The sequence below is a fragment of the Ochotona princeps genome, chromosome 5 (genome assembly GCF_030435755.1).
Source record: "Ochotona princeps isolate mOchPri1 chromosome 5, mOchPri1.hap1, whole genome shotgun sequence".
Classification (NCBI taxonomy): domain Eukaryota; kingdom Metazoa; phylum Chordata; class Mammalia; order Lagomorpha; family Ochotonidae; genus Ochotona; species Ochotona princeps.
Window position 1 is genome coordinate 41,410,049 of NC_080836.1, and position 13,189 is coordinate 41,423,237.

Consider the following 13,189-nt stretch of genomic DNA (forward strand, 5'->3'; position numbering starts at 1 on the left):
AATAAGGATCACAAACTTTCAAAGCAATATTGAGCACACGAATGTTTATATGTAGTCTTGAAAAGTGCTTTCAACCAAGAGGAAAAGAAACAAAATGCAGTTGTAAGACATTGGCCAATGATTGCATAGCATGCTTTAAAGTAAATTTAATAAAGTATGAAATCTGGGCCTGGTGTGGTAGTGTAGCAGCTAAAGTCCTCGCCTTGAATGCGCCAGGATCGCATATGGGCACTGGTTCAAATCCCGGCGGCCCTGCTTCCCATCCAGCTCCTTGCCTGTGGCCTGGGAATGCAGTCGAGGACAGCCCAAAGCCTTGGGACCCTGTACCCACGTGGGAGACCCGGAAGAGGCTCCTGGCTTTGGATTGGCTCAGCTCCAGCCGTTGCGGTCACTTGGGGAGTGAACCATTGGATGGAAGATCTTCCTCTCTGTCTCTTCTCCTCTCTGTAGATCTGCCTTTCCAATAAAAATAAATAAATCTTTTTTAAAAAAGTATGAAATATTGATCTGAAAAAGTCTGACATTTACTAAAAAAAAAAAAAGCAGAAAATCAGGAGTTGGTTTGAATGCTTTTACTAACATTTTAAATTAAACCTGAAGATGAATTAAGGAGTTATATAGTTAAGTGCTGGAAATGAACCCCCCCCAAATAATTTTATAAGAGCAGAAGTCTGAATCTTTGTGTAGCATGACTGTGACAAAGGAGCAGGCAGCCTGTTGAAACCCAGAATAACCTTTGCAAAGAGATTTTCAGGCAGGACAGCTTCAAGAGGCTCCCCAAGAAAAGCTAGAATGTGAGGAATGCACTTGGATGGCATGCCTGGGAAATACACAAGCAAACAAGGGTGCTTCAAAAAGCTCACAGGAACGTGATTCACAGGTAGATTTGCGAAATATGAAATTCGTGCATGGGTTTTTCATAATGTGCATTTCTTGTGAATTTTATGAAGACCTCTCATGGTGAAAGCTATGATACTTCATATGGTGAAGAAACATGCTTACTTTAAAGTTAATAGTTTTCAAATGTATTTCAGAATAAATTTTTTTTTCTCCACTAATTTTCTTTTCCCCATAATACTTAAATGGTTACCTTGGGAAATTTGAACAGTTTTTAGTCATGTCTGGTTGCAATTACATTTTCCAGAATCCAGTTGGTAAGCCTAAAGTTATAAAATCATGTATAAATCTAAGGTTTCACTAGTTTCCTAACTGATACATATATGAGGATACTTTAGAATGTGTGTTGGAAAAAGGAATTAAAAGATAAGTATTTGGGTGCAAAATTATTTTGAAATCTGCACAGAATTTGTTTTCATGCTATGCATTTCTTACAAACCTTTTGGAAATCCCTCATATGCATGGATTCAAATAAATTTATCTTTTATTTCCATTTTCCCACAAAACTTGTAAAAGAACCCTTACATTGGTGAAAGGATCTGAGACTGAGAAGGACAGAACAAAGGTTGTCAGGAAGTAACATCGAAGCAATGAAAGAGAAAGTGCAACCACATTGTCCTGGTGGTTGAAATGTCCCCATTTAGATGGAATCCTCAGAGCCCATCTTCCATTAAAACCCTAAACCTTCCCTGAGATGGGCAACCCATTGGGCACTGCTTGACATGCTTCAACCATACCTATGCAGTGTGACTGTTGGACCACGAAGGAAGAGCAGGCAAGTGCTTACGGCTTAACCACAAACAGAATCACTTAACCAAATTTCTGCAAATGAAGGCTTTTTGTTTTCAGTTTCAAAGAATCCAAATCAGTAGTAGGTTGGGATTCAGGAACATGCATTTAATATCAATTCCTGATTTTTATGCACATGTTCCATGAAGGGAACACTAGGAAACAGCAGTGTCAAGTGAACAAACTCAAACCAAACCCAATGCGCTTCCCTAAAAGGACTAGTCTTTATAATCCTGGACACCAGAAGATAGTAGAATGACAGGAGTGGAGATACAGAGAGAGAAAAGAGTCAGTCCTGGGTCAAGTTCCCTCCCTGTTTGTCTTTTCCTGCATGGAAGTGTTGACAACAAATCCTAAAGCCTCGAGGTTACTGCTATATGTGTGATGACAAAGAATATAGAGGACCTTTCAAATGATCTTATTCCCATTTTTGCCAACAGTCAGTCGTGACTTTTCAGTATAGCCTGAATTTACTCAGGAGTCAGCATAAGTCGTGCAGGCGATCATGTCTTAGTGCAAATGTAATCAGGTTAAGGTTAGATTTCCCTTGGTGTGAGGATCTCTGTGTTAATTAAACTTAATCAAAAGGAAGTCTTATGATCTATCCAACAAGTGTCATACTCTCTTAGTTAGGTGTGTTCATTCATCATTGAACTTTGGTTAAATAAAATATTTTTAAAAATGAAGTTCTATGCAGGGAGATGCCTATGTCCTGTCTATCCTTCTCTGAGTGGCCTGTGGGTCACTTGACAGCTGTCATCTGCAGCCTGCAGGTAATAAACAGAATGGAAATGCCACTCTGGGTTGGCTGAGGTAGCGAGTGCTGTGGACCTGCTTCCCCAGCAGCAGACAGACCCTCTCAAGGGTTGTCTTGGCTGAAAGGATCACTTTGCCAAACATCACTCTCCCTGCCTGCCAAAGGCAGTCAGGATACAATGGCGGCTGCAGGAATTGAAGGTCCCCTCACCCTGCCTAGGAGGACTCTGAGATGCATTCTCCCTGTGAGCACCTCACAGACCTCTATAAGGTCTGTCAGTTCTCTGCCGAGTCCCATTGTCTTCCCCCTTTTTGCACATGAATTCATGCTGAGAGGACCCCTCAAGGAACCACCTACCTGCACTTCTCTGCCTCAGTAATCGCTCCCTAAGAGCTCATCTGCCACAAACTCCCACCTTGGTCTTGCCATCTGTACTTGGATATAATCTCCCTTTATAAGCCACTGAAAATGCAGAATTAAATGCTCATATCTCAGATATGTCAACATTCTAGAAAAATTTTGCCTTAAGGGTCTCAATCATATTGTCATATTTTTATTTGTGTGTCTTTATATTATCTGTTCTATTGGTAAATTTTGAACTCCTTGAGGGAAGCAACTATGTTATACAGTTGTTGAATTCTTTTTAAAATAAAATGAATACTTATACTATCAGAGCAGCTATTGAACTCCAAGTTGTGAAGTTATCATTCTCTATCTCTTTCAGCTTTTGTATACTCAGAGAAAGAAAATAGCTATTGAATATCTTCTCTCTAAAAGTGCTGCGCTGGGAAATAATGGAAAATAGGTATGAAACTAAATGACTTCTTGCTATGTACTCTCAAGGCCTTACAGGACCCATGATCATCCTGATCATAAGTAAATGACATATTACATAATCTCTGGTTCATGATCTATCCTCTTGATAGAATGGTAAGTATGAAGAAAGCAAATACCATGTTCCATTTTGCTCATGCTATTTTCCAGGCTTGTCTATCAGTATTTGAATGCTATTGGGTAGGGGTCAGCATTGTGTCATAGCAAATTAAACTCCACCTGTGATGCCAGCATCCCATATGGGCACTGGTTTGAGACCTGCTCACTGCTAATGCACCTGGGAAAGCAGCAGAAGATGACTCTAGTGCGTGGGGCCCTGTATTCATGTGGGAGAACTGAAAGCAGCTCTAGGCTCCTGGGCTTGGCCTGGCCCAGTTCTGGCTGTTGCAACCATCTAGGGAATGATTCTATCTCTCCTCCTCTATCTGTAACTCTGGTTTTCAATATATATATATACACACATATATATGTATATGAGATCGTATGTTCACTTTAAATTTGAGCCTTGAGAAATTGACAGATTGTTTTCCAAAGTATCTGTACCATTTTATTATCCTGCCAGCAGTGGATGAAATTCCAACTTCTGCCACATTTTCTTGTTTTTATTATTACTTTTTTTTTCCCTACGGTAGGCAACATAGTGGGTGTGAAGTGGTATCTCTCTCTCTCTTCTCTCTCGTTGGAATTTCCCTGAGGGCTAATGATGTTGAGCAACATTTCACATGCTTATTGGATATTTTAAAATTTTCCTTTGAGAAATATCTATTCAGATACTTTACTCATTTTTAAATTTTTAAAAATTTTCTTTGAAGTGAATGAGACACAGACAGACAGATGGAAAGGGATTTTCCATTCACTGGTTTATTCCCCAAATGCCAGCAACAGCCACATTCAGGCTAAAGGCAGCTTACTGGAACTCTTCTCAGAAATTGACTATTGTGCTTAACTTCACATGGTATTAAAATAACCAAAAATACTTAAAGGTGAAAATCATTAATTTTAAGAGAGCCAAAGTAATCATGACAAGGAACAAAGTTGGAAAACTTAGACTTTCCATTTCCCAACTTCCATAATAAACCAAGTTAGCTGAACTACTCATGGGGATTGCTGCAGAACAGTGTGACCTCAGCGGTTTGAAGTTCCTCAGTCTATGAACATGTGATGGCCTTTCATCATTGAGCTCTTTAATTTCTTCCTTCTGTATTGTAAGTTTAACAGTGTAAGCTTTTGGTTAATTTTGATAAATTTTTCCTAAATATTTTAATCTTTTTGATTCCATTATAAATGAGATTATTTTAGAAATATGTTTTTTTGGATTATTTTGTGATGCTGCATAAAAATACAATCAATTTTTATCTTGACCTTAAATCCTATCAATGACTGAATGTATTTACTTATTGTATTAGGAATTTTGAAGACTTATATTTTATTTGAAAGAGTGACATACAGAGGCAGAGATAAAGAAAGAGATTTTCCATATGTTGATTCACATTCCAAATGGCCACAACTAGTGGGGCTGGATTAGGCCAAATCCAGGAGCCAGGAACTCCATCTAGGTCCCCACATGGGCACAGGGGTCTAACTACTAAGGGTATCTTTTACTGCTTTCCCAGACATACAAGCATAGAGCTGGATTGTAAGCAGAACAGTTGGAACTCAAACTGTTGCTCTGATGTGGAATTTGGGCACCACAGGTAGCAGCTTAATACACCATGCCACAATGCTGACCTACATATTACATTTTAGTAACTCCTTAGGAGTTTGTATACAAAAGATCATACTATCTGCAAATAGAGATAATCATGGTTGCCTTTTCCATTATTTTCTTGCCAGCTTACTCAGACTAGAACATCTACTACAGTGATAAATAGATGTGTAAGATGGATGTCTTTGTTTTCTTCCTGAACTGAATGGGGGATCACTATCAGGTATGTTGGCTGTAGATTTTTCTTAAACATCTCTTATCAAGTTGAGGACATTCCTTTCTGCTATTCATTTTTTTGGATTTTTTTTATCAACTAAAAAGTATTGAATTCTATTGGATTTTTCCCTGCATATATTGAGATTATCATGTGATTTTCACTCTTAGTGTACTGAATCTTAAGATTAATTTTCAGATTATAAACCATACTTGTTTCCCCATTCATGATACACATTTTTCCTGCATTTTGTTGAGTTCTGTTTATCAGTATAGTATCTTGTTGTGCATTTTTATAACTACTATAACTGTCAGATATTGTATAAATTTTCCATATGTTGTAATCTATGCCAGTGAAAACAACTATGCATCTTGTTAAGTCTTCAGTGACTTCTGTGTTGTCATATTCAGAAAACACATTTTAGTCCTTGTCAAATCAGTCCCTTGGCAGAATTTGCCAAGTTGAGCCTTCTCCTTGCTGACTTTGCCTCTTTTCTTGATTTCCTGGCTACTCTTCCGTTATCTGGAGGTACCTTTTCAGTCTCTTTTGCTGCTTTATTCTTCTCTACTCAGATTAAATGTTGGAGTTCTTAAGACTTGGCATTAATTCCCGTTTCATTCTCTTCCACATATTCTCTAAACTATCTATCCCATTTCTGTGGATCTCTTTCTTATAACCTCCAAATATACACAGGCCAGTGTGTCTAATTGGCTGCTCTACATCTCCATATGACCAATTCACATGGAACGTGTTACAATGTGAATATTTAAGTTTTTCCCTTCAATTCTCTGTCTCCATAAACTTAGCTATTTATGCATGCCAGAAACCTGGGGTCGTAATTAACTCCTCACTTTCTGCTGTACCCTCCACTTTCTTGGACTGCAATTCTTCAGGCGAGTTATAGGCAAGATCTCAGGAACATCTGACCTGTCTTGCTGTTGGCATGCAACCATTCCTAACCTCAATTGTCTCTTTTTAATCTCTTTGTATCTGGGTTGAGGTTCACTCAGACACCTCTGCTGACTTTGGAGTGGGAATGAAGAAGGGAAGCCTCAAAGAAACTTCCCTGCTAGGACTCAGTACCTAGGATGTTTCTGCTTCTAGCTCTTCTCCTCTACCTTATCCTTGACCTAGAGTTCATGAAACACAAACTTGTTTTGTTTGTAGGTTTCCTCAACAGGGAGCAACATGTCTCATCATTGCTGCTTTTCCTAACCCTGGATAAGTGTGCCATTCCCTGGGGAAAAATGGAGCAGGGAGTTGGCATTTCTTCCAGTTTTAGACACTCAGTTATTCCATTACAGTAGTGCTTAAGGGCTTAAGCCCTTGATTTTTTTTTTTTCTGCTTGTTGATTTAAGCAGCTGCTCAACCACCTGACAACTCAGCTCTCTATTTCCAGCACAGTTCATTGGGTTCTACAACCAGATCCTGTTTCGTTTGTCTCTACATAAGACCTTCAGTACATCCGCTTTTTTTCTAACCCCCTCACTACCATCTTATCTAAATCTGCTCCTGGCCCAGATTATTACCGTAACCCTTCAACTGGTCTCCAGCATATGATATTCCCTTCCCAGCCACTTGCCAAAAAGGAACCAAAGTAATCCCTAAAATTTAAAAAACAAATAGTACTTCCCTGCTTAAATCTTTTTATATCTTTTTATAGCTTTCTTCTGTACTGCAAATTAAGTAAATCCTTACCTTCACACATCATAACTTATCTGGCATCTACCTGAATTGGTGTGTGCTTCCCCAGACACTTTGTTACTGTTTCCCCACTCACTCCACTCTTGCTATGTTGTTATTCTAGGTTGAAATCACCCCCTCTCACTCCTGAAAGCCTTGAGGCATTGGCCAGTCGATTGTAGAGGGTGGTGTGGAATGAGATGGGGGAGCAGTCAGCCTGGGTAAGTGGGAGGATTTCTTTTTTTTTTTTCAGTTTACATGCTGTTTTTTTAATTATTATTCATTGATTACATTGTATTATGTGATACAGTTTCATTGGAACTGGGAATCACCCCACTCCCCTCCCCCCATGTGGAATATTCCACCTTGTTGCATATCCACTGATCAAGTACTGTTGAAATTCCCTCTACGTTTAGTTTATGCTTGCAAAGTGGGAGGATTTCATCACTGACACTGCCTGGGAATGTCAGCCTGCGTGCGATGAGTCAAAAACAGATGAACTTTGGTTGGTCTAATTACTTTTCAGTTCTGTTGAAACGAAATAGCCCCTTAATCAAAGCCTGTACCCAATGTTGATCTATTCCTCACTCTCTGCTTGGCACCAGGCACATATTTACTTCTGTATGAAACTCTCATTGCCATTACTGTTTATATTGATGACTGCTGCTCATCTCTTAGGCTAAAGTTTAAATACAACTTCTTTAGGAAAACATTCCTTGACTGTCAAATGTGAATTCTGTTTCTTACTTAAAATATGATTTTGATAAAAAATAGAACTAATAAAAAATTTTAATTCTACATTTACTTACTATATTTGAATGTGAACTTCATTAATATCATGACTTTGATCTGTGACCCTCAGTTATAGCCCCCAACAGTCAGCAGAGTCCCTGGTACATAATAAGGTTCAATACATATTTGATGGAAATGGAGGTCATGGATTGTCACAGAAGTCAGGGAGAGCTAGTACACTGAGGAGTGGAAGCAAGGTGAGGACACATAGATGGTTCTTTTGAGAAGTCCGTGTATATACCAAGTGAGAGAGATGGTATTTTCAAAAGGTAGATGTGATAATGAAGGAATTGCAATATTTTAGGATTTTATTTTATGCCTTGAACAGGTTTAACTGCTAGATAGGACCCAGTAGGATAGAAACACACTGTATAATCATGTGTAAGTATTTGTTAAAACACAGATTATTGGGCTGTACTTCCAGAATTTCTGATGGAGTGATCTGGGGGTTTTTGATAATTTGCAGTCCTAGCAAACTCACAGGAAATTCTGATGCTGCAGTTTGAGAAATACTGAGATGCAACTTGGAGAAGTTGATGGGAGGTTCCAGAACTCAGGGAAAGAAAATCATTCTTTTACATAAGAGGGAAGAAGAACCAAAAGTCCAGACATTAGTAAGGTTAAAGATTAAGGAGCTGCACTTCTCTTTCGTCATTGATTCTTTTGTCATATTGAGGTGGAAAATGAGGTCATCTGATGAGAATCAGGAGGAGGATTGTATGCTAGAGGCAGAAAAGGAGGCTACAGTGGTCTTGGTTGAAAGTGAGATCATGTTAGGAGAGCACACCAGTGATGCTGCTCCACGAGGAGACCAAGGGGTGGGTGGCAGTGTACATCTATATTGACACACATCTGTCTGTCTGTTGTGTCATGCAAGTTAATGATCACATTTCCATCAACTGAGTAAGGTTCAGGGACAATCAAAACATTCCAGAGATTGGTAATATAGCATTAACTCTAAGTGTGAATCCGCAACAAGGCAAGAGAGACTTCCCCCGGTGCAGAATTGCCCTGTGCAAACCCGAATGTGTCACCCTTATTTCTGGAGATGTTGTATGACATCCTTCACTGCTAGTGTACTTCTGTTTCCTAGTACAAAAGGTCTGTTTCCCTCATTTACAATTTTTTTAAAATGTGATTTTACATGGAGATATAAAAATTTCTATGTTAAGTGAGAGATGCAGAAGTACAAACCTTAACTGCATTCCTCACTCCCCTCCATCCTATCCACTCACTAACCCCAAGAAGAAGCTCTCATCTTACTCAGTCTCTGACACGTGATTTTAAAGTATGTCAGCCACTAGGAACCAAAAGTAACAAGAAAGTAGAAAAGTAGAACTGTAATGTAGCCTTGTGCAAATAAACATGCTTTCTGCTGGCTTTGGTAAAGGTCAGGGAATTGGGAACTGGCAAGCTGACAAGCCCAAGAAGCTGAACAAATAGATAGTCCAGGGAGTGTGCAATCCAAAGCACCACCAAATCCAGGCTTCCACTGGGAAATCATAATTGGCTACAAATGACAGAGGATGATGACAAGGGCTCTTCTCAGAACCTTAAGGAGAATGATGTAGTTTCTTTTTAAATGCTTCAGTATAGAGTCACATGAAAAACTGGATTTTATTAGGATTTGCTCATGTGATTAATTTTAATGCTGTCGCTATTAAGATGGAAATAAAAAGAGAAGATGATGCAAATAAGATGAAACCTGGTCAGGAATCCAAGGAGTATGGGGGATCATATGGGCATACATCTGTACCTATCAGATTCAGATAAGATGGTTGGTGATCTGATAGTTGTACAAAAATGAAATGCTTTCATGCTAATTGGTGACCAGTCACAGTCCTGAGCTCTTAGAGTAGTTCACCTATTGCCCCAGACTTCCTTGCATCATCTTCCTACCCTTGCTCTAGCAGCTAACAGGTAACTACCAGCACATCAGGATTTCCACTATGATTGTCAACATCCATTGCCATATTGGTTGTTCAGTCTATCAGCCCTATATGTAGATGTTGTGTGTAATTACCTGCAGCTTAAAACTTGCCTATTGAAGAACTACTTTCATCACAACCCACAGGGGCACTTGTCAAAAGTGCAGATGCTTGGGTCCCGTGTATCAGACGTGCTGCCTCTCTGGGCAAGGGCTGGAATGGTATTTTGCACTCTCCCAAGTGATTTAGGAGCATCCTACATTTTTTTGAAGGGAGGATTCTAAGTCTTAAAACTCTTTGTATTCACCACCATGCCTAGCTTTGTGTGCTTGTTACCTGAAAAGAGAAGGAATCATTGATTCAGAAATACGTGAGCTGAAAAGACAAATTAAAGATGACAATGATATTGATGATGGTGATAATGCCAACAGGGGCCTTGTGTTTACGATGTGTCAGTACCAAGACAGATGTCTTCTGTGCACCATATGATTGAACCCACATCAACCAACATAAGTTCTGCTCTGATTTCCATTTCAAGGTATAGGAGATTCAGAGAAATGGAGGGGGTTTTCTGAATCTCATCTTTGGAAAGGGATAGGCTTCTCAGTTTGTCTGATTTCAAAGTACATGTACTTTAGTAAGACATAATGATTTTCAAATCAGAGGCAATTTTAGGGATCATTTCATAAATCAGGTTCTATGAAATTATTCCCTTTTATTGGCCTTTGTTTCAAATTTAGTTGTTGCATTTTAACATGCATTTCCAGGAGAAGCAGGCATGGAAGGTGGCAACATTGTAAAAGCTGTGCTGTACTGTCTCATGAGAAGCAAGATGAACAACACAGAATAGAGAAACCAAAGGCAGATAGAAATATTCCACAATTCTTAGGAACAATTAGAAGACCTAAAGAAAAATGAAACAAAGTAACAAAACAATAAGTTAAAAAAAGAAATGATGATAGTTATCACAAAAACTTGAAAAACAAGAAAAAGATGTTGAGGTGGTATCTAGAAAGTAAACAGTAGGATAATGGTGTCACAACAAAAATTCATTGTAGAGAAAATGATAAGGGCAACTGAGAATTTGGCAAGATCCTCAAGGGTGAGCTGATGCCAGGATTTGGCAGAGGGCAAGACAAGCTCTCTGAATATAGAGAAATGAGGGCAGCTTATTTAAAAAGGCAGCTAGAAGAAGTAGCGGATTGAAAGGATAAGTGGGCTTTATCTGCACGCAGGTTTGTTTTAAAGTATTTGACCTGGAAGCTGGGATTAATGAGATCACATGGTATTATAACTTGACTCTGTTTAAAGCATATTAATGCACTGAGCTTGATGAAGAATGGCTAATTAACATCTTTAAAACATAAAGAAAACAGGAATATATACCATATAGTCTTTTCAGGACCAAAACAAACTCCAAATCAAAACCTGGATTAATGGAATCAGAGTGCTTGTTCAGGCTTCAATATATCAATCCCAAAGCTTTTCTTTTAGATACAGGTAACTTTCTAATCATTCTTGACTCATTCATGACAGAGAAGACTGTATGAATGCTTACTAGAATCTGGGCAAAATCCCCACTTCTTATCTCTGTCGTATCGACTGGTTGTGGCACACCACAGTAAGTCATCTTGCCGGCCTTCTCGGATGCATTCGTGATGCCACTGCTGGTTGTACTGGAAGGGAAACACACATGGCATTCCACGAGCATTCCCTTTGTGTGTATACACATCTAGGAGAAAAAAGTTCACAAAGCCAGGTAAATATGATGTCAGCTTCATCTTTGGAACATGCCACAGAGTGCACGTATCCTTCATTGACCGAAAATTCCTGTCTGAAAATCCCTTAAGGCAGGCATATCTGTCAGGAGAGTACCGGGACAGGCACTGTGCCCAGAGAATGTGATGGCAAATGTTTTTTTAATGTATTCATTTAATTGCTTAGTTAGCACACTGCATACATTTTTGTGAATGGATAAGAGTGGAAACTACATGAAGATGTTCCTTTAAAACATTTTCCATTTCCCAAATGAGCCAGCTATCAGCATCAATACTCAACTTAAGCAGAGATTTATTTACTCACTCAGCAAAAGTTTGTGGTGCACTTAAGGTATCCAGCACTGGGGATAAAACAGTGGACAAAGCAAAAAAAAAAATCCTTGTAAGGTGAAAAGGAGAGACAAGGAGAAGGAAATATATGTATGTATATACACATAGTTTTAGGTAGTAGTAAGCGTTGCAGGAGAAATAGGGCATGAAGACAGAATGGGTATGCTTGTGTGTGTGTTTGGTGTGTGTGTGTGTGTGTGTGTTTGTGCTTCTGTAGGGGGGGTAGTGGAGGGGTTGCTTTGGGTAGAGCATTCAGTATAAGATTTCCCTGAATGAGAACTAGGAGAAGCAAAGGTACAAGCTTTTGGAAAAGAGTCATTTGCCAAAAGGAGCAGCAAGTACAACAGTCATGTGACAAGAATGTGTGTGGTATAAATGAGGAAGAGGAGGGATGGGGGATCAGGAAGAGCTGAGCATCCACCCACAGAGGACCATCTCTGCCAAGATGTGGATATGGCCTTCACTCTCAGGGTGGTGGGAAGTCATGATGGAGTTTGAATGTGGAAGTGACCAGATCAGAGTTCCGGTTTTAAAGAATTGCTGTGCAGTGTGGTAAACAACATATATGGAAAAAGGCCCAAACTTGTCTCACTAGCTGGCTTCCAAAGCAGTCTAGACAGAAGTGACCCCACATTGATGGCTTATGGGCTGCTTTTCAGTAAATTGCAATAATCAGTCATTCCTGGCCTACAGCAGGGTCAAGAAAGCCCTTGCATAGCTCACCTGGGTTTTCCATGTTAGAGATAAGGGTTTCCCTGCACTAGATCAACAGGTCCTGGGACAAAAGGGCTAACAATGAAGATGCTCACCACTTTCACACAGATGGCAGGAGTGGGGGAGCTGAGCTCACATACATTGTTGACCTCAGTGGGTAGAACTCTTTAGAAACTGCAGGCATTTCAGGACATATCTTTCTGTCTCAAGTCTCTGTCTGCTACTCAGAAGTGGATGTAGCCCAGAATCTTGCTCTGCATGCATTGTGACAGCTGAGACATTAGCCTAAAGTGAAATATCACATATCAAGTCCTTCCTTGGGACTGTAGGTTTCTTGGAGTACTGCATTGAAAGCTTGCTTTATTGTCAGGAGTCCAGAAGGTGCCTTGCTCTTGGCTCGCTTTCCACACACTCCTTGTGGTAATGGGAGAAAATCCTGCCTGGCACCATAGAAGTTCATTGCTTGGCTTCCTAAGAGAGTATAGCATATGCCATCATGGAGATACTGTTCTACAGAGCCTCATGAGAGAAGGCCCACGTCTGGCTTGATAGTCTGTGAACCAGTGCCTCCTTCTGGACCCGAGTATAATTGGCACTCCATAGATGTGTAATGGATGAAGGAGGGATGCATGGATACTTGGCTGGCTGGGTGAATGGGTGAAAAAAAGTTGGGGGGTGGAAGGCAAACAAATGCTGGAGGGCAAGTCAGAGTCTTTAGAATTTAACAATATGACTTAGTTTTATTAGTATTTTTTTTCCTGTTTAAA

General features: G+C 39.6%; 1 protein-coding gene across 2 annotated transcripts in view; it reads right to left on the reverse strand.

The window, feature by feature from the left end:
• PLA2R1 (phospholipase A2 receptor 1) overlaps positions 1–13,189 on the reverse strand; it is a 107,174-nt gene that overhangs the window by 77,896 nt on the left and 16,089 nt on the right. For both annotated transcript variants that reach the window (XM_058664541.1, XM_058664540.1), the window contains exon 3: positions 11,159–11,332. In XM_058664541.1, coding sequence (XP_058520524.1) covers positions 11,159–11,332 — 174 coding nt within the window. The remainder of the gene's footprint in view (positions 1–11,158; positions 11,333–13,189) is intronic.